We start from the raw sequence: 27,103 nt of genomic DNA, 5'->3' as shown, positions 1-27,103 counted from the left end.
AGACTCATTTTAGCATTTTCATTTCAACAAATACAGACTTCCTTATAGCGAGCCTCCTTTAAATGGGGTACACTTGAACGGCTCTCAACAGTGCTCATGACTAGCTCCCTATGCCCTAAATATGTCAAAGAAAATCTAAATGACATATTCACAGATCGAAAACACAAAGCCATTCGAACGTCTTAGGAATGTGTAGAGCATTTGGAAGTCTTGGAAAGCAAATCATCTGTTGATTTTAACAACGCACCAAGTATGACTTTGGGACCAGTTTATTGAAGGAAAGTGCTGTATGATTACTGCTGTAATTTCTGTGGCAGAGAAGTTTCCTGTAGTTAGATAATTTACAACTGGCACTATGCAAAGTCATTAAAATGGGTAAGTTTGAGGGACCGTCATTTATGAGTTACAGTAAGTTCTGGCTAATATGTACCAACAGAGTCAGCCACATGTACAGGTGGAACTGGCAGTTAACCAGTGACCAAATTACCAGCTTGACAGATGGAGCCTATAGTCCTCACTGGAGACATTTATTGACTACCTTGGTTTAAAAGACCAGTGACACAACAGCCATCCTCGGTGAAGAGTACCCTCTTCATCTAACATACGTACTTGCTTCTAGAGGGTCAGCCATAGGTTTTGGGATGACAGAGGTGGGCATTCCAGGTATTCCCAGGGAAAACCACTAGAAGTCAAAAAAAATATTTTTGGACACTGTAAATCAATTCCTGGTTAAAATTTTTAGCCAAGGGCACGCCCTCTCTCCACTTTTCTCCAATAAGCCAGACTCCAAGGGTTAGCTTCTTTGTCAGGACAGTGTACAGCTTGACTCAGGTCCAGACTGAGTCCAAGCTCTGTCATTTATTAGCTGTGTGAGCCTAAGTCACTCAGCTGCAAGTGTTAACTAGTATGAAGACACACGCAAACATGAAGCTGTTATGATCACAATGGTACATGGAGATATGGAAGTGAGTTTTGCTGTGTATTTCTTCCTAGGAGCAAGCCCACAGCATCTTAACTTAAACTGTCAGCATATTTCTGGTTTCTGTAGACTTGGTCTTGAAGGGAGAGAAACTGCCTAATATACATACTTTTAAAATCCATTTTTCCTTTTCCTTCTCTTTCTTCTAAAAGTTTTTTAAAGAATACTTCCACATTAGGACTATGTGGGCAAAATTTTAGTAAAATTTTGTTTCAAGTTAGAATTCAAATTACTCCTTTTAGAAAAATTACAGTTTAGGACTTTAGATCTGTGGCCATACCTAATATCATGCAGTGAATCTTTTTTACAAAATAGTATTAAATAGTATTATAGCTTTTAATGTCACCCATTACCCTATTTGATAACAGAACAGAGCTATTTTAACAATTGAGAAAGCTGCTTACTCTAGGTCTGCACCTGATTTCCATGGTATTTATTCTCACTGGGATTCAAAGAAGCCCCTTACTTGGTTTCAAATACACATTTTATATTTAGTACATGGTGGGGGGGTTAGAATCTGATATATAAAATTATTGTTCCCCTGACATTTTATATACTATTCCACCAAGTAACCACTTAGAGAGCTTTGCATAATCTGTGGGGTATATCCAGTCTGGCAAGTACCAGAGGCACTGTGAACAGCTGTCATTTATTTAACAACTACAACATGCCAGGTAATCGGCATACATCATCTCCAATTGCTAAAATACCATGCTGAACGAGGTATTACCCGATCTTCATTATACAGCTAGGAATCGGGGATAGGCTAATAACTTGCCCCAGTAATGCAACATGGTAAAACCAAACAAAAGAGAGCGTGGTGTCACAAAGACGTGCAACTATTCCTGCCTCTGACCTTCACTGTGTGACTATGGACAAGTGACTCTATTAATTCCTACAAAAACTGTACAGAAATAAAACCACAGAATCTCCATTTCAGTGCCTCGCTCTTCAGAGCAGTTAATAAATGTTCACAGTGATGAACAGCCTGTACGATCACACCAGAATCTGAACACAGGCTCCAAAGGTTACTACTGCACATCTTAACTGAATGTGGAAAATGAGATCTTATCATCTAGTTTCAATTATGATTAAAACGAAGAAAAAGCACTTGTTAAAAAAACAAAACATATAAAGACAGAAAGCATAATGGTGGTTGCCAGGGGTCAGGGGAAGGGGAAAGTGAGGAGTTCTTATTTAATAGGTATAGAGTTTTGGTTTTACAAGATGGAAAGAGTTATGGAGATGGATGGTGGGGATTGCACAGTGACATGAATGTATTTAACACCGCTGATCTACACATTTAAAATGGTAAGATGTAAGATTTATGTATAGTATTTATATGTGATATATAATGCTACCACAATAAAAACTAAAACAAAACAAAAATAAACACTGAGCTTTATTAGACTGAATCCGAATATACTTAGATGGAAATTTTGTTTAAGTAAATTTTCATATGATAGTATTTTTCATATGATAGTAAAAGTACTTTATTATATGATCCTAAACAGAACACTTATCCTATGATTTACCTGTGTAATATAAAATAGATCATTACCTGGTGTTGATTTCCAATGGATTCTTAATTAGCCCTTCAATATGAATGAGTGGGTACATGCAATGTGTTCTAGAAACCTGAATATAAGAAAATGTTTGGTGCCCCCTTGTTAGAATATATGAAGCTCCATGCTAGGTGTGGAACCTGCTTGAAATTCTCCCTCTCCCTCTGTCCCATCCCCTGCTCATGTGCTTTCCCTCTCTCTAAAAAAAAAAAAAAAGAGAGAGAGAAAGACTGGTCTACATTAGGCAGCATAATGCATCACAGGTACACACCTCTCTACATAATGATGTTCCCTTTAGAAATGTTTTTTCCTGAAACAGATCACCAATAATGCATAGAATGTCATAATGCAATTATTAAAGGAAAAACTACACCGTGAAAGATATTTGCTAATGTTTCAACTTAAATCTTAAACATATTTAAGTAACTGAAAAAAAAATTTCATACAGGGTTGATTTTAAAAAAATTCTTTATAGGGCGCCTGGGTGGCTCAGTCGGTTAAGCGACTGCCTTCGGCTCAGGTCATGATCCTGGAGTCCCGGGATCGGGTCCTGCATCGGGCTCCCTGCTCAGCGGGGAGTCTGCTTCTCCCTCTGACCCTCTTCCCTCTCATGTGCTTGCTCTCTCTCTCAAATAAATAAATAAAATCTTTAAAAAAAAATTCTTTATTGAAAGTACCACAGTCACAACTACCTGAAATGATATTCTTGTAGTCCAGTCAACAACTGAGGTTCTTCAAAAAAACCATCATCAGATATGTTGAGTACATTTTTTCACTTATATTTTTAAAGATTTTATTTATTGATTTGTCAGAGAGAGAGCATGCACAGCAGGGGGAGCAGCAGAGGGAGAAGGAGACTCCCCGCTAAGCAGGGAGCCCAATGCAGGGCTCAATCTTGGGACTCTGGGATCATGACCTGAACCGAAGGCAGACACTTTACCAACTGAGACACCCAGGCGTCCCTGTTGAGTACATTTAATTTAAAAAATTTAAAGGGAAAGTTACAGTAATTTTATATCTAAAATCATTTAATAATGATATTTCTAGAATTAATCTATTCTCTTTAAAAACACTGATTCTTATTAATGCCTATTAACACTCTTTTAAAATTACTATTCCTTTTTAAAAAAATTATTTATTTGAGAGAGAATGTGAAAGAGAGAGAAAGAGAGAGAGAGAGAGAGAGAGAGAGATCAGAGCATGGGGGAGGGGCAGAGGGAGAAGCAGACTCCTCACTGAGCAGGAAGCCCAATTCAGGACTCGATCCCAGGACCTTGGGATCATGACCTGAGCCGAAGGCAGATGCTTAACTGACTGAGCCACCCAGGCGGTTCCTTTCTAAATTACAGGATCAAGTCATATTGGATAGTAAAAAAAAAAAAAGAAAGAAAGGAAAAACACAGTTATTACTTACGTAATGGTAAATTATGGTAAAGACAAAACAGGAAAGCCTACTCCATTTTCCCACATAAATGAAAACCCATATTTTATGTTACACTTCTGACTTGCTCCCCTGACTGTAAGAGAGATAATTTGCTTGATTTTTTAAATAATTTAAAAATTGCTTTAATTTTCTCGTTTGTTTTTATAAAAGATGCACTAATGGCTCAGGAGAGGTTAATTTTTGATACTAAAATAATTTCTTTTTTGTTCTCATCCCCTCCCTGTGGGTCAGGACTATAAATGACAACTTACTCAGTCTCATAAATAGCTTCAGGACTTGAAAACTGCAATTTTCTGTTTAGTAAAGGAAGTTCAACAGTGAGAATCTTTGTTTAAAAAAAAAAATCTTTCCTGGTTCCATTTGATTTTTACATGATTTGTACTGTTTCACTGGAAAAGACACAGTTAATTCCTAAGGCTCAACATGATTATTCTGCTTTATAGGAAGTTTTTAAAATAAACTAGATGTATGGGGGTGGGGGGAGCACACTGCTTAGAATGAAGTAAGGGGTGGTGTCTGGGATCCTCGTGCCTCTTCGCTAACGGGAATGGCAGCAGCATGCTCCCAGGGCCTAGAGCATAGTAAGCGCTCAACAGTTCGCCGAGCTGCATGGAGGCGCCTGGGTTGCTGTGTGCCCCCACTGTGGTGTGCGTGGGGCGTTTTCCTTTCCATTTTCAATGACTGCTTTATCCCTAACTGGCCATGGTCCTGTGGTGTCCCTGCTTCTTTACCTGTCCTCTCATCACCTGCTCTCCAGGTTCTGGACCTGGCTTTCCATGTTTCAGTGAGATCTGACCTTAGTCACTCTTACAGCTCTGTTCTTTGAGATGCTGGTTAAACTAATTAGGCAAAGGTCAGCTATTTCAATATTTGGGAGATGTAACAAATATTTTGAATTTTAAGGATCACCAATTAGAACAACTAAACTCCTCAAATAACTCTAAATCCTAATCAGATGTGTCAGACCCACATTTGATTTTAAAAATTGAAAGGGAAGGCTGTTTGAAGGAATTTTTGGTCTAATATCATTTAATAATGGCATTTCTGGAACAAGATCATCTATTCTTCTTTAAAACCAGTAATTTTTAAAGGAGTGCTAATTAATGGCTACCAGTACTCTACTCCAATTCTTTCTTTGAATGCAACTCTAGTTCATATTAGATAGCAAAAAATGAAATAAAACAAAACAATTAATACTTATGTAATGCTAGCTATATCAAATTGCTGAGCCTGGTCCAACTAGGAAAACGCTATGGTGTGGGCCAGATGAAAAAGAATCAACCTAGACTAATTCTGCACTGGTTTTCCAATTAAGTCATTCAACAAGAGTGGGAGGGTAAGAGAATGCAGGATGTTTTAGAAATCCTGGCACAGTTAATTAAAAAAAAAAAAAAGATAGTAAAAAGCAGTTGTGATCTTGCAAATGGTTAAGATGTTGAAAGAGTGTGAAAATGGTCTTTTTTCTTTGTCTGATTCTGTACTCAGGTGGATTAAATTTAAATCCTGACCTTAAATACAAAGGTTTCCCCACCGTGGCCCCTTGGCACAATACTCAGGAACAATATAGATCTGCCTAAACCAAAGTGGTTTAGTGACAAAGAGGTCAAAACTCCAAGTCTTACCTAAAGTAATAGATGCTTTAAGTTTTACTGGTTTTTCCTGCAAACCAAATATTTAATATGTACATAAAATAGCTACAGTTTAAATATCCCACAGTTTATGGAGAACCAACGTATATTGATTAAATTACTTCCTAAGAAGAGGAAAGTTTTTTAAATATAATGTTTGTAAAGCAAGCCATTATTGTTTTTAAAGCAGTTTAAGCATACATGTACTATTTTATATCTTCCTAACTCTGAGGGATGGGTAGAGCTGATACTTCAATATTTAATTTCTCTGGTTTCTAGAAGAGGAAACAGACATTAACAATTATTTGCTCAAAGCATCAGAGTGAGCAGCAGTATGGACTAAAATCCACATTGTCTGACCCAAGGCCAATTCTCTTTCTACTCTACCATCATTTTACATAAAAAGGACATATTTATTTGAGAGACAGCAAGAGTGAGAGAGATCACAGAGGCAGAGGGAGAAGCAGACTCCCCGCTGAGCAGAGAGCCTGACAAGGGGCTCGATCTCAGGACCCTGGGATCATGACCTGACCTGAAGGCAGATGCTTAGCTGACTGAGCCACCAAGTGCCCCTAAAAAGGAGTTAAAAGCCTATTTTGGTAATGTTTTCCTTTACAGCTTCTTACTGGAGGACTCTCACAGTAAAGTGTGCAAACCAATGGATAATATCCAAGTAGCCTTTCACTAAAAAATTAGTAAGTGTTCAGTATGGCTTACAAGAGGGTGGTATGAATTTGGAAACCCAATCCCTGGTTCTTCCTTCTGAACTGGAGAAGAAAATAAAATATAAAAAGGGATTAGGAGGGAGGAGAAGGTATCTGCCTTGTAGTTTTCAAATTATATAGTTTTGATTCCACTGAAATAAAAGAATTTAATGAGCCTGAGCTATCCTACAGTGACATATATAATTTGAAATGTATGTTAAACTTTCTAAAAACCTCACCCCATCTACTCCTCAGCTATTTGCTGTAAGTGACTCTTCACAGTTCTTGCTGACAATTAGGATGCCCTTCTAGATTTAGATCCTCTAATCTGTTGTTTTATTTCATTCGCTTTATTTCATGTTTTACCATTAGAAAAGTAAACAAAACATTTTTGTAATGATGTATTAGGCTGTCAAATGCCAGTAATTTAATGGAGCCTTTGGTCTTCTACCTGTAGAGAGAAAATGTATTTCTCACTCTTCTTTAGGGATTGTTCTTTGCTCTGTGAGGTATAAAAGTTCACTGTTAATTAGCAACACAGCACATACAGGAAGGTGATGCTTTTGTAGATGGAAGCTTATAGTCAACAAATTCCAAGAGCTAGCATTTATTAAAGAGCTCCAAATAGGGCCAACCTGAGGGCAAAATGGAAACAATCTACGTTGCTTACGAGAGTTGTGAGCTTCATTCCTCGGCGTCAGTCTGCTCTTCTCTAGATGTGGATTTGGTCTATGATGCTGGAGGGAGGTGTGTGAGAGAATGTGTGCATGTGCACAGAGGGCTTTATGATAATAAACGTCTTGCTGATGTTCGAGGTTTCCCCCGCTCCTTAGCCCCAGAACAGCCGTCACCGGGTGATCGAGTAAGGTGGGGCAGAGCTCTGGAAGTGTGCATGTGCTACCTGCATCTGCTTATCTCTAGAAACATCATTATCAGCCTCTTTCGGTTTCCCATCTAGAAAGTCAGGATGGGAAGTGAACACAGATACCGAGTAAGGTTCAAAGGAAAAAAAAAATCACTACGCTACACTAGATATGTCTGTCCTTAAAGAGCAAAACATTACAGGAAAAATCTTAGGGACTTGAAACACTGGCATCTTTTCATTTGCTACAGATTTTTTCTGCCTTCTCAACCATAAATAGCTTCATGTTGTGGCTCCCTATGGGGCCATAAGCTGCTGAAATCATCATTTAGTACCTCTAATAGAGGAAGTAACAACAGCCCAAGTCCCCCCGGTGATCACTGCAGCCACAGGCCTGTTCCAGTGGTGCTGTGGGCCCGAGACTTTCGCCAGGCTCTCAATTTCATTGTGCAGCTTCCACATCTATTGCCTACAACTAAGCCCATCTGCCAAAATGCTTAATACTTAACGACGCAGTTTATTTTAAAATTTTCAAGAAACTATTTCCAGGTAGAAAGTGAACTTTTTTGGAATTTTGTCTCTGCTTTTCCTTTCCTACTCACCTGGACTGCTTTCTCGCCTTTGGAGAACTGACTGCTACAGCCTCACCTGTTCTAAACTCCACTTTTCCATCATCTCTATTCTTAGAGTGTTTCCTTCCTCAGTCTCTGTCAGCGACCTCCTTCTCCCAGATGAATCCACCATCGGGTCCTTCCAATTCTCCCCTCCCCGCTCAAATCAGGCCTTCCACTCAGAGGCACCAATGCCATCCCAAGTTAGGTCCTTTCTACTCTCCACCATCCACAGGCCCATCTCAGCTGTCATATCCTCCTCTAGGTGGCCCTTGCCATGAGCCACTCACCGTTCCACACCAAGAGACAAAACTGCCTAAGCCACTGTGTTGATTTTTTCCACTGTAAAGAACTTTTATAAAAAGACCTGACGTATTTAAGAGAAGGGCTGTGATTTCTCATTCCAATAGGAGGGCCTTACACAAGCTGGCCCTAGCGTCTTTGTTCAGTTGCCAACACCACATCTGGGCATGGGCCTGCTCTGGCCAGGCTGTCACTGAACTGAGCTCAAGCAAGTGGGCTCAGGTTCAGGCTTCATCTGCCCATTCCTCCTCCACCCTCTCCTCCTCATCCTCCTCATCCTTCCAGGACCCTATTTTGGCATTTGACTGCAGTCAATTTAGCAATTTTCATTTTCGGTGTCAAAGTATCAAATCCTGATCCTAATTATACCATGAGCACAAGTTGTATGATCCTAGTTACACCACGAGTAAAGTTCCTTGAGAGAAGCTTTGTGTCCTATGGCTCTTGGGTCTGTTTCTGAGCCACCACACATAAAGCAGACAACAAAGAGCGGAGGAGTTAGTCACTTTCAGCTTTGGATGAAGGAGGCCATTTTCCTGATGGTTCTCTGAACCTGATAGGCTACATCTAATTTTTATCACACACAGGAAATGAAACACAGGAAGATAAAAATTTTAAATAAAGCTTCAGATTAATATCAAGATGTTAAAGAGGTACTTCAGGATGGTAACAGTAATTTTTTAAAAATATGGAGCTCATTCCTTAAGAAAAAATAGAGACTACCCAATCTCTTTCCCATTAGGGCAACAGAAATTCAAATTAGAATTCCAACTTGGAATGGTTAGGAGTTAATTATTTAGAGTATAGCGAGATGACTTAAATTATAATGTGCTCTTCATAAGTGTTCTGAAGCCAGAGATGTTGCCCTACTTTTTGGTGGGTAGAAATAGTTGGGATCTTCGTAACTCTGTGAGAGGCAGTATAGCTTATGTATTAAGTACACAGAGTCAGAATGCCTGGGCTTCCTGAGTTCAAATCCCACTTCCTTCAATCTGAGGATTCTTGGACTACTCACCTCTCGCATGCCTCAGATGACTGATCTCTAACATGAGGACAGATAATAATCATACCCACTTCACAGGATTATTAGGAGGATTAAAATGAGAATATACAATAAAGTTCTTAGCATCATGAGCACAAACACAAGTACTCAAATATTACAATTATTGCTATAAATTTCAACAGTTGAAGGATCATAGCATAAAGCCTTGTTAAAAAAGTCAATGTTTTCCTTATAGCAACAACTGCATACAGAGTTTAAAGATATTACCTTTCAAAACTTTCAGATGTCAGAAGGCTGTCATGAGGAAAGTGTGAGATAAAACATGGAGGACTGGGCACAGTGTCCGGCATCTAGTAACTAACTGCTCATTAAATGGTAGCTATTATTACAGGAGCAGGGGGTTGACAGAACAAAGCATTTTTTAAAGCACTGCTCCTTAAGATAAACCCAACTCTTCCATTAACTGCAAAAAGAGTTACTTTTTAAATTTCAGATTACAATTCGCATGGAAATGCTCACGAAAATTTTATCAACAGGCAATCCTCTACACTAGTTTTTAGAAAGGATCATAGGTTAGGTGACCTCCTGTTGTCTTTGGGTTGGCTATTGGAAAGCCGACAGCCAAAGGAGTGAGTGGCCAGTCTCTACAAAAGTCTCAGGGCATATATTCTCTATATCATCCCCATTCCTGGCTCTAGTTTTCTCTTTCTTGCTCTCATCTTCCCTTTGTCCTGTTTTTCGTTTCACTCATTTTAAATTTCATTTTAACTTATGTAAAGTTGTCAGTTTCTTTGGATGTTTTTTCTGGAACAAGATGGGTAGCAAACAAACCCATAAGCATTTGAAAATTACTGGGCTTCTAATTTATACTTTACACATTTGTTAAGTGCACCTTAATTTAAAGTTTTAAGCTACAAGAAGTTCTCCTTGGATAATGCTAACTTACTCTTGGCCCACCTGTTCCTACTTCAAATCATTTTCTAATAAATCATTTCAACATATTTGACAGAAACAAGGGTGAATCCCATTTATAAATAGTTAACGAACAATCAATCAACAAATGTTGCTTGAGCACTGCTACATGTTTGGCATTATTTTTGCACTGGTCAGCAAATCAAATCTCCTTTATATTATGTTTAGTTGTGGGCCCTGGACTAGTAAGATTCAGTAATAATTAAGGCTTAATGATGAATAAAAACAAAAACTGGGATTGAAAATTCCACATATGCAGTAATGCCTTAAGTCTAGCTAAATTTGGAACAACGAGAGACCAAGTTAACTAGGACTTTGTGTGCAACTTGAAGAGAGAAAAATTATTTGCACATGCATAACACACACACACACACTCAATGTTCCAGATTTATGTTCTCTAAGATTCTAACCATGGCACATTCTTTGTCTAAGTACCCATTTCTCAGGCAAATGCATCTATTTTCATGGATGATGATTCCAAAATCTTTGCTTTAAATCGTGCCTAATTCCCCAAGCTTCAGAGTCTCACATCCAACTTTCTGTTAGGCACACCTGACTGTCCTACAGACATTTCAAACTCATTGTCCTAAACTGAACCTCAATTCCAGTCTCCTTTATCCTGGCAGTGCCCCTCCCTTTTTTCCATATGCTACATAAATGGCTCCTTTATTATGTCTAATCTCTCCACGACCCCTCACTAGAATGTACACTCCACCAGGGTAGGGGATTTTGTTCACTTGATCTTCATTCAAGATGTCCCTGGGTATGCCTAGAATGGTGTCTGGCATTTAGTAGATATTAAATAAATGTTTGCTGAGTGAATGAACCTTTCCTCCCATGCCCCCAAAGCTACTCCCTCTCCAATGTTCCTAGTATCAGCAAATGAGCCTGGGGACTCACCCTAGATCTCTGCTTCTTTTCCTCCAATATAGAACTGCCAATGTTCCTTCCCAGATAGTCTCCTTAACTACCCCTCCTCTCAATGTCTAACACTGATGGTCTAGTTCTTTCCCTGGACAGCTCTCACCAAAATGATTTAAAACAGCCACTGGAACTGTCCCTATTTAAATAAGCATACCTCCCTGAGGCCAGATATTAAATGCAAAACTGAGTTTGCCATTCGTTTTGCCCAAGGATAAGCTCAGGCCCCTCCTTACGGTCCAGGACCTGGACCCAATCGGCACATTTAGCTTTACCTTCTATTACCTCACACCTCAAATTTTTGAAATGGTTAATGTGAAATTGCTTTTGGTGCCCTGTGCAGACAGCCTATCTTCATCCTTCCTCACCATTGCCAATTCTAATCTTCCAAGATTCAGTTTGGGGTCAATTCTTTAAGAAGCCTTCCCTGACCTTCCGAGTTGGCCTAAATGTCATGGCTTTGCATGTTCCCATAGCAACCAACTGAAGGGATATAAAAAATCTAGGCAAACATTTGCAATTAACACTAAAGCCTTATGTTTATATAAGGAGGAAAGGAGTGTTCATAAAAACCATAGATATGATCTACTGGGTAGGTATTTAAGCTCTTAAAATAAGTAATTAGAAAGAACCAGGTTACTTGTTTCCTAATATGTGGTAAAGGAAAGAAATAATCTTCAAAGAATTTAAAACTGTAAACCAGAACAGTGCTTGGTTTCCTATTCTGACTCAGCAGTTCTATAAGAGTGACACTGGACTTTGATGTTCTTTAGTCTCCTGTACATGGCTCATGGGGACACTAAGGGCTATATCATATAATGAACTGAAGACATCTAGTAAATATACATTAAGTTATTTCCTTGCATTATCATTTCCTTAATTTTATATTGCCAGTTACAAGGGAATGGCTATATTTCAATTATTATATAATACCACCCTAATTAGTTTGTGTCCACTAAATTCAAGCTATTTTGGCACACAACTGTATTGTGCCCATCCCCCACTCCCCTACACCTCCCACTTGCTCATACAGCATTGACAGGGCAAACGTGGGTATGACACAGTGAGACACATTTTCCTCTGGACCTGTTCAGTTTAATCATTAATTTCAGAAAAGCAAAAGAAATTAACTATTAGCCAACCATCACATTTCTTTAAGAACAGTTTCCCCCAAAGAATAATCTATAAATTTAAAGATTTTTTTAATCTATATGCTGTGTACTACATTTGAAAGGACTGAGGTACATGTTCACAGGCTTGGTTACCTTAAAATTCTGCATATTTGAGGAATCCTTTGATTAATCTACAATTATATCTCCTAAAAGGGATTTCAATTCAGGAAATAAATTTGTAAGTCTCTTACTTACAAGGAAATGTCTGAGTATGGAAACTGACATCATGTGATTTGGCTGACCTTACCAAGATATGGAATCTTTAGCCTAACAGGTCTGCTTACAAAAATACAAATCCAGCTGACTTTACATAATAATGAACTCTCTCTTTTTTTTTTTCAGCCTTGTAACTCTTCAGTGATTTGTGGTAGCTGTGTCTACCAGACACTGCTTGTATACGGAGTATCCAAAAAGGAAATTAGATTATAAAATAGTGTACTGAATGTAGTCGGCTCTGTTCATTGAGGGATCACAAAATAAAATACACATGAGATGAAACTAATGGCAATTTACAGTTGGAAAGAGACTGAGATCATACAAACTCAGACTAGAATTAGAAGTTGCGGATTAGAAGGCCAAAGGCCTGCACAAACTCTTGGGCCAGTTTCATTGCTAATTTACTGACTTGAAGTCATTTAACCTCAGTTGCTCTCATGCCACATGTCCACATTCACGTGTACCTTCAAACATTTATTTGGTGACTACTAAATATCTATAGAGTCTTGCTAGATTCTGGAAATAAGACTCTGTCCTGCCCTGAAGACATCTAACAGAGGAGCTCAAAGTCCAGTTGATAGCTCTTAATATTTTCTTTACTATGCAACTTCCAAATGTGAGACCACCCCCCATCATTGACAGAGAGTCATTATGGGGGTAAATCGCAACAGTCCAGGCCACATTGGAACATGTGGGATGGCCTCTCCAGAAAATTTTGGCAGACCCTCCATTATCCCCACTTCCCCCATATGCCCTTTGAGAACTTTTGAGAACTGCTAGTCTAGAAGGATCTTACAACCTCCAAGGGCAGCTCAATGAAGAAAAATAACGTATTACAGGAAAAATGAAGATCTAATGAAGAAAAAACAAAAACCTAACAGGGCCATGTTATTGTACCATTTACATATCTCTCTGCAAGGACATTAAGCAGAGAACTGTAGCATTTGATCCTAGGGAATCTAATATTAAAATAAAGTTCTAATATTTTGATGTACTTTATAAAATCGGCAAAAACATTTTGTTTTCACTTAATTTTTCTTAGTAGGTTACTAGGGCAGTATTACTTTCCCTATTTAGATATAAAGAAACTGAGGCCCACGCAAATTAAATAACTTCCCTTAATATCACACCTAGTGAGTGGCAGAGCCAGAAATTAAAACTAAATCTTCTGGCTGTAAAACCAGTCCAGTCCAGTTTCTACCCAAGGGAGAACCCTACCTAAAAAACTATAAGTATATAAATGCTTCTTCTTCTTTTTAAGATAGAAAGGTCCTGACAAACCTTCAAGACAAATAAACAATTCAAATTTAAAAACAAAATTATAAACTTCCAATTGTAAGGTTTAATAATATGGCTCTTAACTGACATTATTGGAAAATAAGGTAAGGTGTTCTGGATGAAACTTCTAAGGATTTTTATATTAGATGTTTAAGATGAAAAAAATAAGCACATATATATATATGCCATTAAACAGAACACAAAGAACATAATTTATACTTTTAAAAAATGATTTTCAGTCTTCCTACACAGTTACAACTACACTATTATACCAGTCTTTAGAATGGAGTGCTCTGGGGCATAAAGCCTTAAACCAGTAAACTCAGAGCACAGATTGCTACATTTTTCCTCCTGTCTCCACTCTAGTGGTCACTTCCAGTTCTGTCTTTGGTGTGGTTAGCTCTTTTCAGCTTAACTGACTGCCCTTGTCCCAGCTCCCTCTCTATCCACTGCTGCTTGGAATTCTCTGCTTTTGTAATCTAAAGAGGAGCTTAAGGTTATCAGGGAAAGCCAGAAAACAAACTTAGTAAATATTCAAATTTAAAAACACATAAATATTTGCATATGTGTATGACTATACATCCACAGTCACCCATACATATGCACCATACTAAGGGTGCCAAATTATGTCTTCTCAATGCTTACATCACTCCCTTCGTTATCACCAGGTAGGCATGAACGAATGACATATAGGGTAGAATTTCCATGAACCTGAGAATTATAGAAAATGAAAGAAATAGATTTTGAGATTTAGAGTTGTGAGATGTTAGGTTGGGTCTAGTGTGGAGTCCTAAGACTTTAATACGGGTTTGAGTTTTTGGCCTTATGATTTTGAATTGATTAGTAGACTGGGTCTGATCCCAACTGTCTTCATCTGTAAAAGGGGAATAAAAAAGAAATCTATATACCATAATTTTAACCAACTGAGCCACCCAGGCGCCCTATATACCATAATTTTATAACTAGTGCCTCAAACTATATAAAGTATTATAAAAATAATTTATTAAATCAAAAAGTTCTGATACAAAGATAATCTAATTTCTCACATATTCTCTCTCTTACATACAATAAAACAGTAAAGAAACACAAATACAAAATAAAAACAAGTCCTCAGTCCCATGAAGTTTATATTCAAAATTTATAAGCCTTGTTTCATGCAGGTGAGCTCTAAAATTGTAATTCCCCCCCAAAATAGGGACTAAGCTATATTAATAGAAGTCTTAAAAAGTGCTTATCAAGTGTCATTATCCATTATTAATTAGCTTTCCAATGAAAGAACAAGATATATAGATATCAAGGCTTTTCCTTATTTATTTATACCTTAGTTACAAAAACATTTCTTTCCTCAGTTACTTCCACAGAAACTATTTAAAACAAAAACTAAGCAAAAACTTTGGGAAAACCTTTTGCTTCAGATGTAGAGAAGAGCAGGTTCTGTAAACAGCCGAAGCCTGGGTCCTGATATGAAAGCTGACCCGGATGCAGGGCAACACAGAGGGTCCCCCTCCAAACATTCTCCACACTGCTTTAGTTTTACATATCGCCTTACTTTGTTCACTAATTAGTGAGCAGGGGTGGGGGTGGGTATGGTGTCCTTATATTGGAAGGTACAAAGTGGCATTAGGAAAGTACCAGAGGCAATTTTACTTATTTATCTTCTACTGAGCCAATCATAGAGTTAAGGAAAGAGAAAAGGGGGTGGCAGGGGAGGAAAGTCTGAAAAAAATAAACTGATTTCAGTATTGTACAAATTTATTTTCCAGGAATCAGTCTCCTGCTAACGGGATCCATTTTTTCCTATGGGAAATACTCTTCCCCACTGTTGGTCTAGGTAGCTTAGGTTGGCCGACTCCAGCCAGAAGGAGCCTGTCAGATCACTGCATTCCCGGGTCACTGTGTTTGGTTCAGAGAAGAATGTGGGAGCCAAGTACAGTATTAGGAGATTGAACTGGGGCCTTCTATAAGAAGAGCTGGGAACAGAGAACCTCTTTTTCATGAGGTCCTGGTGGCTGTCTCATCACCAGAAGAGAACCTGGATGAGAATAGAGCCAGAGTAAAGTCAAGGGGGAGAGGGAATGGGATTGAGCTCTAACTACCTGGCTTAAGACCTCAGCTTGTCTGAAGCCAAGCCTACACTAGGGCTTTAGAGTTATGTGAGCCAATGAATTTCTACTGGTGTGTATGCCAGTTTGTATTCAATTTTCTGTCACCTGTAACCAAGAGCCCATATTCTGCGAAAGAAATATAGAACTCCCATTACCAATTCAACGCTGGGTTTGGGGACTATTAAATAATTAATAGTGTAAATAATGTAAAATCATGTAATATTAATTAAATAACGCAAAATCAATCCCAGAAGCACAGAAATAACTACTTGGTCAGCTTCTGCATCCGAAACTGAAGACATATCCTCATGGTCACCAGCAAAACAAAGAATAAACATTCAAGTCCCTTCCCCTTAGGTCTCTGAAGCACTGATTCGTCCCCCAGAAAACTGTCCTGAGAAATAAATCTACAGGAGTCTTAATGTGGAACTCCTTGGTGAAATCAGTGTCAATTATGCCAGTAACGCTGCTCCTAATAGCAAAAATTCTACACTTTACCCAGTCATGTAGTCAGCATTAATAAAACCATCTGGACTAAGTTTGATGTTAATTAACTGCTTTTAAGTGAGGATGGAGGGAGGCAAAAACAAACTAAAAGACTACTTCTCCTGAGGAAGTACAATTACTGGGACAGAAGCAAAAGCTAGCCTAAATACACCTACAGAATCATAGTCAGAGGTTTCATTTAACTTCCTGGTTTGGAAAACCTTCAGTTAGAACAAAGATAGGACTTTAGCAGGAACCCGGAATCTGAAGCAGTTGCTAAATGAAATTATTCTGTATGGAATACAACTTAAATTACAGACAGGATTCTGATATTAATGTTTAATTTGCCACAAACACATATATTTGATACAGAAACACAGAGAAGACAATGCATTCTATGTGTGCCTAGTAAAAATGCTCTTGCTCATCATGCAAATTAAATTTATGGAGAATTATTTTTCTAAGGCTCACTGAAAAACAAAGACAAACAAGCAAAAACAAAAACTTCTTTTTGATTGATCGCAGTTCCCCATGTCAAATTCTGCCCATTAAATAGCGCTCAGTGGAAAATCTCCAGGTGGTTTTTAGGTAAGACATTACTACTATTTATCACGGACAAACTGCCTCAAAAATGTTTTTGAATTATTTCCCAATAATGATTTGGAGTTAACTATGCAAGTAAGCTACACACTAGAAAAGGAAATGTGTAAAAGGCACACCCACATGAACATTTACCTTCCACTGCTCTTTTGAAGAACACTTTGCAGCTGCCACAGGTTACTACCCCATAATGACATCCTGAAGCCTCATCCCCACACACCAAACATATTTTGGAAGGTCTTGAAGATCCAGTAGAAACACTTCGTAAAGAAGAGCTGAGGAGAGAAATAAAGATTTAAATAAATACACTGCAGGAGCACATTTGATATGCTGTATAGCTTAGCTCAAAATTGGTCAATATTCGTGGTTCCATAAATGAATTCAGTATTTACTGGTCACACATGTGACTTAGAAAATGAAGGTAAAACCCTATCAGTGGAGGAATGTTATCCAGAATTCTGTAGAGCAAAGCAAAGCCTTTTCTTGGTACCAAGAAATAATAATCACATATATACTTTTTCCCCCCTACTTTTTTTTTAAGGTTTGGGAGAACTGACAATTATTATTATAATTTTTTAAAGATTTTATTTATTTATTTGACAGTCACACACACAGAGAGAGAGAGAGAGAGAGAGAGAGAGAGAGAGAGAGCGCACAAGCAGGGGGAGGGGCAGAGGCAGAAGCAGGCTCCCTGCTGAGCAGAAAGCCCAATGTGGAGCTCCATTCCAGGGCCCTGGGATCATGACTGGAACAGAAAGCAGACACCTAATGGACTGAGCCACCAAGTGCCCAGGGGCCCCTCCCCCTATTTTTGGGAAAGTTGGCCAGAAAATATTATTTGTATTCTAGGTGGTAGGGAAGAGAAGAACCCTGAGCCGAGTCATCAGGGAAGTATTTTTGGCATCAGAGAACTATTACTGTACTTTACTCTCTTCACCCAGACTCAGATTATGCATCTCAGTTATGCCAGATAAAAAAATTCTCCCATTTGCAAAACAATCCACTAATTAAAATTTAAAAATTCTTGCCTCTACTGCCAGCAATTTTATCCCTTCAAGCTTCTGCATTTTTTCATGTTACCCTATTTAGGTATATTCAAATCACTACATTTTGCTTACTAATTTAAAGGGACACAGTCAATACTTAAAAAAAAAAGGCCATATATAGTAAATATCTCAGGTATCTTTCTGCTAAGAAACTGAAGGGTTCCGGGCATCAGTTTTTAGGGACAAATGTGACCCTTTAAGCAAAAAATCTGTATGAATACTTTTAAAGGGGGATCTTCTCATATATATTGTGATATATATTACACTGCTAGTTAATGGCACAGTTTAAACAAAATTGTTTTAAGGAATCCCAGTTCAGCGACAGATGTGTTCTGAGCAGGCAAAGAAGGCGATGTTACTCATTCCCAGTCCTCATGCATTTATTGAATACCTACCTGCAGGTCCTGTGCAAGGTTCTGAGGAAATATACCCCAACCCAGTCTCTGTCCTTCAGTTAGTGGGGACATGAACTATTGCGGGGAGTGCTATGGTGCAGGGGCGTACGGTGGCACAGACTGGGAGGGTGGGGAAATGCCTTGGGGAACCCTGCCCAAAAGGTGACCACTGAACTGAATTTGGAAGCACAACTGCATGAGAGCCAGACAAAGAAAAGGGACAGGGGAAGCAGAAAGGGCAATGGCTAGGAGAAATGCCAGCTGGACACGTTCAGAAAACTGAAGAGACTTCTTGTATGTCACCACCCTCACCTTGCTGCCATGAGCTCTGTCTCCATGCACAGCAGGCATGTGGGGGAAAAGACTCAAACATAGTAAAAGGCTAGAATGGTTACATTACAGTGATGCTTTTTCTGTATTCCCAATTAGCTAAAACGTAATAATAATCCTGACCTGGTAATTAAAAGAAAAAAAAAAAAGGTCTGAACTATTTTAACTATGCTCTCACCAAAAGCAGGAGAAGGAACAAAATATTCAGCTGCTGGAACACTGCATCATGACTGACTTTCTAGAAGAGGACTTCTTAAATCAAGGACTGAAACAGTGTTCTCCAAAGCTGTTTCTCCTTCTGAGAAAAGCGCTCTTTATTATTTTTATTAGTGTCCTTTGACTTCTTTATGGCATTCAAAACATTCCATTTCAGCACCAGTAACTTCTTCAGCATATCAGCCAGTGAAACTCAATCCACGCTCTGTCCAATTCTCTTATACTTTATAGGGAAATACCTCGACCTCGTTAACAATTAGAATGTAACTCACAATTGTCATTAACATGGAACTGCTTTCTCACAACTACTAGCATCCTTGGAGCTTGTATTTCACATTTTTGAGAGCCTTGGTCTTGGTCCTCAAACTTAATAATCTCTTGACTTCAGTTTTTGTAACTCTCTTCTATCCAAATTCACTTTCTCTGTGATCTCTATGCCCAGGACTTCCAAATGTTTATCTCCAGCCCAGACACCTCCCTGGAATTTCTGACCTATTTATCTGACTGCCTGATGAGTCCATTTGAGTGTCTGAGGTGTACCTCAAACTTAACACGTCTGTAAGTTTGCTGACCTTCTCCCTGCTCCTCCTACAGTCATTTCAGTTAATGGCAACTGTTTGGGCTGAACTGTGTCCTCTCCAAAATTCCTGTGTTGAAGTCCTAGCCCCTAGGACCTCAGAGTGTGACCTTTTCTTGGGAATAGGGTCATAGCTGATACAATTAGTTAACATGAGAGCATTCTGGAGTAGGGTGGGACCCTTATCCAATATGACTGGTGTTCTTATTAAAAAGCGGAAATGAGGACACGGACACACACACACACACACACACATACACACAGGGAGAATGCCACATGAAAATAAAGGCAGTGATGCTTTTACAAGCCAAATAACACCAAAGATTGACAGAAAACTACCAGAAGCTAGGAGACAGGTATGGAACAGATTCTCGCTCATAGCCTTCAGAATGGAGCAGCCCTGCCAAGATGTTAATCTCGGACTTTGGGCCCTCAGACCCGAGACAATACTTTTCTGCTGTTTAAGCCACCCAGTCTGTGGTCCTCTGTTGCTGCAGCCCTGGCAAACTAATACAACAACTTGGACTCATCTCTGGCTCTTTACTTTTTCTCCAATCTGTTAAATTCTATTCACTTTGCCTTCAGAATACATCCAGGTTCTGCTCACTTCCCGCACCTCTTCTGGAACCAGTAGTCCAAGCCATCAACACCCCTTCCCTGGGATTTGCAGAAGCCTTCTAACTGATCTTCCTGTTTCCCCTTGCCTGCTTCCTTCCCCTGTATCCAGAATGATCTTTATTCACGCCTTTACTTGAACCATCCAGGGGCTTTCCCTCACACTCAAAGGAAAAGTCACAGTTACCCTTGTGACCACAGAGCCAGAATCCGGCCTCCCAGACTTTCCTAACCTCTCCTGCTTGCCTACACCACTTCAGCCACACTGGCCTCCTCACTAGCCCCCAAGCCCACCGTGTGTGCTCCCACCTCAGGGCCTTTGCGCTTGCTGTCCCCTGTTCACCTAGATATCTACAGAGTTCCCTCCTGTACCTCCTTCAGGGCTTCATCCAAATGTCACCTTCTCAGTCAGGCCTACTCTGACCATGCTACTGAAAATGCCCCCTTCCTCAGGACCCTCTATCCCCTTTCTGCTTTATTTTTCTTCCTAGAACGTATCACCATCTAATATACTGTCCACTTTACTTCTGTACTCTTTATTGTCTTCCGCATCCACACAAGAAAGGAAACTCAGTAGGAGCCGGGATTTTCTTCTGCTATTTACCATTGTGTCCCCAGTGTCTGGAATAGTAGCTGGTGCAGGGCAGGTCCCCAGTCAGCACTTGAATAAATGAGTGATTTCGAATAACGGGCACTGTCACAACAGGTATCATAACACCCACCACATCATCAATTCTAAAGTCCTACTACACTCCTTATATAAAGGAATGAGATCTGTTTTTAACTGTCTTGAGAGTGAAAAATATGCAGTGGAACCAAATTCAGAGAAGTTGAAAAGAAAATGAAGGGGGGGAATTGGAGGGGGAGATGAACCATGAGAGACTATGGACTCTGAGAAACAAACTGAGGGTTCTAGAGGGGAGGGGCTGGGGGGATGGGTTAGCCTGGCGATGGGTATTAAAGAGGGCACGTTCTGCACGGAGCACTGGGTGTTATACGAAAAAATGAAGTGTAGATCACCACATCGAAAACTAACGACGTAATGTATGGTGACTAACGTAACATAATAAAATTAAATTAAATTAAAAAACGAAAGTGTAGCATTAAAAAGACACATTCTGAAATCCAAATTAAAACAATTTTCTTTAATTATAAAACTAAAGCAAACATGAATTATTTTTCCCTCGTGCTCACTATCAATGACACGAGAGCAAATTTGCCTCTGTATGCCTCTCTCAGCCCTCGGCCTTCTGGGTTTCTGTCACACTGTATTGAGCCCCTTCTCCTTCACACGCCTCCTCTGATTTTCAGGGTCCTCATTTTCTAGATCATCAGTGTAGCTTTTCTTTGGAGCTTGACACTTGGCCATTTTTTTTTTTTTCTATACTTTATCCCTTAATGATCTCATTCACTCTCCCAGCTCCCACAGCTCTCTTGGTGAATGACGTCCCAAATCTTCGTATCTGTCTCCCATCGCGCTCCCCCATGTCCAACTGCCTGTTTTCACTTCCTTATATAACATCCCTGCTTCTGCATTCTATGAGCTTCTGGAAGGGTCCTGCCATCGGCGAGACTCCCAGGATGAAACCTCCCTAACTGTCAAATCTAACAGTTACCGGGTCTGCTCTCCGGCCTCAGCCTCAATACCTGCTGTGAACATGGTACCAGGCCCCTGTCACTCACTTTTGAAGGGTTCCTCCCTGACACCAGCCTCTCCCCCCTCCAACTCCTCCTCCAGTAGCAGAGAAATGAATTTTCCTGTTTAAGAGTTCTGACTGTAGGACTTCCATCGCTCCCCTTCCCCACCACGAATGATGACCTCGGGAGGACAGCTAAGTCCTCTTTCCCCTCCCAACCTCCCCAGTAGGCTCCCTCATGTGCCCGGCCTCGTACCAGCCACACGCGGGCACCCCTGCTGGTGTGCACACCCAGCTTCCTCTCCCCTGCTACCACTCCTGGCAATGCATCCATCCTTCCAGGGCCCCGGTGTTCTCCCAGCTGCAAGCACCCCTCGCCTTCCTCCTGAGTCACTGCAGCACTTGGCTACCCCCGCATTTCAGCAGTCCTCACTTCCGGCCTTACACTAGTGACCTGTGCACTTATCCTAGCCCCTTGAGGGCGAAAACCTTGCCCTGTGCATCTCTGGGCTCTCTACTGCCATTAGTGCAGGGGTGCTGCTATTTATTGAATGAATGAAATTGCACTCCTAATCTCATTACAGTAGAACATAAATTTCCAAAAGGCGATCGTACAGAAGGTAAATTAATGAGGCCAAGGTTATAGGTTCAATTCCCATGCGGTTCATTTAGCTTCGCACAGAGGAAAATGGGGGGGGGGGGACATCCAGGGACACAGACTACTCTCAAAAGCTCAGTCAGCTGTCTCATAAACATATGCATTATTAACATAGAAGACAGGCCACGAAGAGTGGACGGGTCAGGAAAATGCTGGATTCTACTGACACTTTATCAGGACGTTATTTTTGAACCTGAAATGTGGCACATGTTGGGAAGCGTTAAAGGTAGTTTTAAGGAATACATCAGTACATTTTAGAAGGGGGTGGGTAGAGAAGGAAAAGTGGGAAAAAGAAAGCAGGAAGAGAAAGACAGAGGGGCAGACCTTGAACTCACTTCTTAGACACTGAGTGTTATCAAAATACAAAGCTTATTTAAGTTGATTCTGTATGTCAGAATTCAACTTTATAGTATAGTCTATTTACTAGGCAGCTGTATAGGCTGTGAGGTCCAGACTGCAGGGCCAAATATGCAGGGGAAAAGGGAGGAACAGAGGCTCACGCTCCAGTCCTGGCTCAGCCATTTCCTGGTCAAACCTTAGCAAAACCACCTCTCCTCTTTGGACCATAATTCGCATCGTAACAAGGTTACATAGGAAATCTCTAAGATTCTTTTCAAGATATTCTTTTAAGACAAAGGTGGATACAGAAGATAAATGGACAGCCTGTCCTGATCAAGTTTTACACAAATCAAATTGCAAGCTCAAATTAAAGACAATGTATTATACACCACAAATAACCATCATTTGATCTAGATCAAGCATAAAAGCATCTCCATGTAAAAACGTATTCTTTCTAGAACAGCTAATCACATGGCACTTAAAAGCCTTTTACATCTACATGATTGCATCTCTGCTGATTTTGGTTAAAATTCCTTTATAAATGTATGCATTAAAATGGTACTCTACCCCCTAAAAACCATTTTAATATTGACAGGTTGGGAAAAACTACCCAAACTGATAATTTTTGGTCTTGGTAATCAAAGAAACATTGTTCATAAAAAGAAGTTTATAATTAACAGACAAAGGGAGTTAGTTGTCCATAGGATTTCACACAAATGTTAAAATACTATAAAGAAGAACACACGAACATTATCAGTGTCTCTTTTAGGGAAATACAAATAAAATGCAGCTATTTTTAGTACGAAAAATAATAATTCTAATGACCCAGTGAAGAAGGTGAAGACAATAATCAAAGGTTCAAGATGCATGTTGATTTTGGTGACATTTGGAAGGGGATACACTAGCCAATCATCAAAAACATTCCCTGAAATGGCGGGATGTTTAGGAAGAAGCAGTAAGAAGCTATGTGAGAAAAAATGGATTTTTAGTGATCAAAACATGACTGAAAAACAAAACAAAACCATGACTGGAGAAACCAGTTCACTGAGAAACTGTAATGTACCATGTTGTTCCAGGAATTACCATATGTAAAACTATCTTTCCCTATCTTTATGACAATTACAGAACAACAGAGTAGTGATTAATCCACTATTCAGTGAACTGAAATTTCTTCATATGAAAATACTGTCTTGTTTCTTAAACTCAATGTGAATTAAACAAACCTATCTTCTTTTTTAAAACTTATCTTTTGTACTGTCACTTCATCACATATATGCTTCCAGCATCACCACGAGTTGCTAAAAAGGACTTTTCCATGTGTAATCAACTCTAGTATTCAGCCAGCTATCTAGAGCGGGGTGAGAATTTTGAGGAACATACAAACACTACTTCAATAAGCATCCTTGTATCTGAACATGCTGGTGTGTTTAAATCACTCAGTAATTAAGCAATTCACTGACGGCCTTCCATAGGCACCACTGTGATGAATACAAGAGAAGGTTCTATTGCTGTGGAGTTTCTACTGTAATAAGAGAGACAATACAGAAGTAAGCGAACAACTGCAGATAGTGGTAAGCGCTAGAAAGAAAATGACAGACTGAGATTGGATGGGGTGGTAGAGAATAGGATTCTTGAGAAAGGTAGCCCGAGAAGACATCTTTGAGGACACTGAATGACAAAGTAGCCAGCTATGGGAAGATGCCAAACAAAGGGACAAATAAGTGCAAAGTCCCTGAGACAGGACTGACTGACATATTCCACAGACATGGAGGGCATTGCGGCCGAAGTGCAGGCAGCAAGGAGGGAGGGGAGCTGGGAGATGGGATGTAAGGCCCCAAAGGAGGACAGAGAAGGACCGCATGGGCCTCGAAGGCTACAGTAAGGAGTCGGAACACTGCTCGGAGCGCCATCAGCAGTGAGGTGAATGTTGACGTCTTTTAAGCAAGAGGGGAACATGATCCGACTGACACTTAAACACCTTACTGTGGCTGCTGTGTGGAGAATGGACCGGAGGAGTGGGTGGTTTGGGAATCAGGGAGGACAGCAAAGGAGACCCAGTGATGCCCCAGCCAGGGCAGGATAGTGGCTTCTACACCTGAAGTAGGAAAGATGTTGAGAAAGGACACTTTTTTCTTTAAAGTAGATAGTACTGACAGATTTGCAGAACAACTGGATGGCAGTGCTGTTAATATGTAAGATAGGGATGATGGGCAGGTGGGTGGGGTAGGGAGAGTTTGTTTTGGATCTGACAGTGGTAGGGCAGTATTGGTACCCTATATTCTATTTTTGTAAATAATGTAACAACAATTAATTAAATGATAGTTTACTCATAGGAAAAATGGGGAGTGATCTCTATCAGGTTTACTTAACCTTTCTGGGCCAGTTTCCTCATCCATAAAGTAGTGATAACAAAGCTTCTCCCTTATTTTACTCAATATATGTAAGAGCTCTAAGAAGAGTGACATATCTTCAGTGTTAAATTCTGGTGATAATTATTCAGTGTTACTGTAGGATCTACAATCCTTAACAGTGACTGCCATAGTAGTCAAACTATAGATAATTCCACTTTTCCCTTTATATTTTTCTGTACTACTTTTAATTTATATAAGCAGGTAGAACATTGGTAAGCAGCAAAAGAAAAGGTTTTTAAAAATATACTATAAAATAGTAGTACTACAATAGCCATATTGTGTATTTACTGCACGCACTGTTTTGTGTACAGGTGGATATAAGTATTTCTTGTAAGCATTCTAGTTCATGTCTGTGATAAGCAAGTTGGGAACAGCCACATTAGATCATTAGAATAAACAATCAGAGATTCAAATATATTTTTATATAAAGAACACTGAATCTAAGAAACATAAGTTTCTGGAGAACACTCAAAAAAAAAAAAAAACCAAAAACCTTTCAAGAACATAAATCAACCTTTAACAACTGGTTTACTAAAATGCTAATTTTACCCACACATAAAATATGCCAAACAAAAAAAAGAAAAACCCAACACAAAACCTTTTTTGCTATTTCTTCTTGCTTTGATAAGCATATATTTTGAATCACGATATTTAACCTGAAGTATCTCATTCTAGTTTCCTCATATATCTAGGGGAAATATTTGGGAGTGATTCTCGTGGTATATTTTCCTTTATGGTGTTATCTTTGGTGATAAACGAATCATTAATGTTTGGGGGGTAATTCATCTCTAAACAGAGTTCATCCTCCTAAATCACAATTCATGATGCGCCACAGATAGGAATTTAAAAAATTGGTATATCTTATAATCTCAGTTTTGTGAAGGCTATAAAGTTCCCCAACACAGAAAATTCAAGGATATAATTAGCTTGGAAAATGAAAATTTAAAGCGCAGCTATGGCTGTTCAGTCTTTTCCAATTTACTTTTTTGTTTGTTTTCATGATAATTTATACCATTAATAATATTAGAGTGGCTCTGTTTAATGAGATATGTATTCTCTACACTCTAAATTTCATTTAAATGAAGGAAATTTGCCCATAAAAGACTTAAAGTCATAATCAAGAAAGCATAGCAGAAAAATATCTTGATATAGATTTAAAATTTAAAAAAAGGTAGAATTACTTTGGATCACAGCAAACTGAAGCCCACACTACTATGCGTAGAATTTCATTTTAAAAATAAGGATCTATGTTAGGAGGGCATTTGAGTAACTTTTTCTCCTTAAACTATAGCTAGACAAATTAGCATTTGATCAAAATATGCAAAACCTATTTTTGGATAATAGGCAAAAATATTTAAGTCTAGATTAAAATGTATTTTCTAACAAAACAAACAGTCAAATGTAATTATAGGCCACTGTATTATTAATGAATCATTTTAATCAAATGATTTTTACTAAATACAAGCTATGTGAAAGTCCTTCTGAGAATACAAAAATAACAAATGGCTTCTACTCTCACTAAGTTTAAAGTTGAGTAGGGTAGATAAGACCTGGAGATTGGTAAACATTAAAGTCACTACATGGTAAGAGTCATCCATGGCTTAAAAATAAATCCAAATTGAAAAATGAGCTGCACCAAGAAAAAAGTCCAGACAATGGCCAAATGCACTGAGATCCAAAGTCAAGGAACACATTCTAGAGGTAAGTGTGAAAAATGGCCCAAATCATGGAGGATCTCTAACACTAGATTAAGTAGTTAGAGATGATTGTAGGACACTGAGTTGAAATATCTGGTAGACAACTGAAAACATGGCATGGAAAATGGAGGTGGGTACAAAAATCTACCATGTTAAAGGTCATAATAAAAGTGACTTGATTATGATTTTTAACGTGTACAATACAATGAAAGCAAAAAGATCTGATGAACTGGAAGAAAAGTAAGAACCACTAGATAGTTCAAGCACAAAAACCACATTCAACAAAAGCAAGGGTGGAACGTAACTTGAAAGATAGGTTATTTTTTTAAAATA

At 39.1% G+C, this 27,103-nt stretch overlaps 1 protein-coding gene across 1 annotated transcript in view; it reads right to left on the bottom strand.

The window, feature by feature from the left end:
- Positions 1 to 27,103, bottom strand: part of NR3C2 (nuclear receptor subfamily 3 group C member 2) — a 329,662-nt gene that overhangs the window by 155,077 nt on the left and 147,482 nt on the right. The window contains exon 3 of the mRNA XM_028125270.2: positions 16,985 to 17,124. Coding sequence (XP_027981071.2) covers positions 16,985 to 17,124 — 140 coding nt within the window. The remainder of the gene's footprint in view (positions 1 to 16,984; positions 17,125 to 27,103) is intronic.

This window comes from Eumetopias jubatus, unplaced genomic scaffold (genome assembly GCF_037043125.1).
Source record: "Eumetopias jubatus isolate StellerSeaLion01/CBP00866 unplaced genomic scaffold, mEumJub1_p1.0 scaffold_2, whole genome shotgun sequence".
NCBI lineage: Eukaryota > Metazoa > Chordata > Mammalia > Carnivora > Otariidae > Eumetopias > Eumetopias jubatus.
The sequence above is the reverse complement of the archived record's forward strand: the minus strand, read 5'-3'. Positions and strand labels throughout refer to the sequence as shown.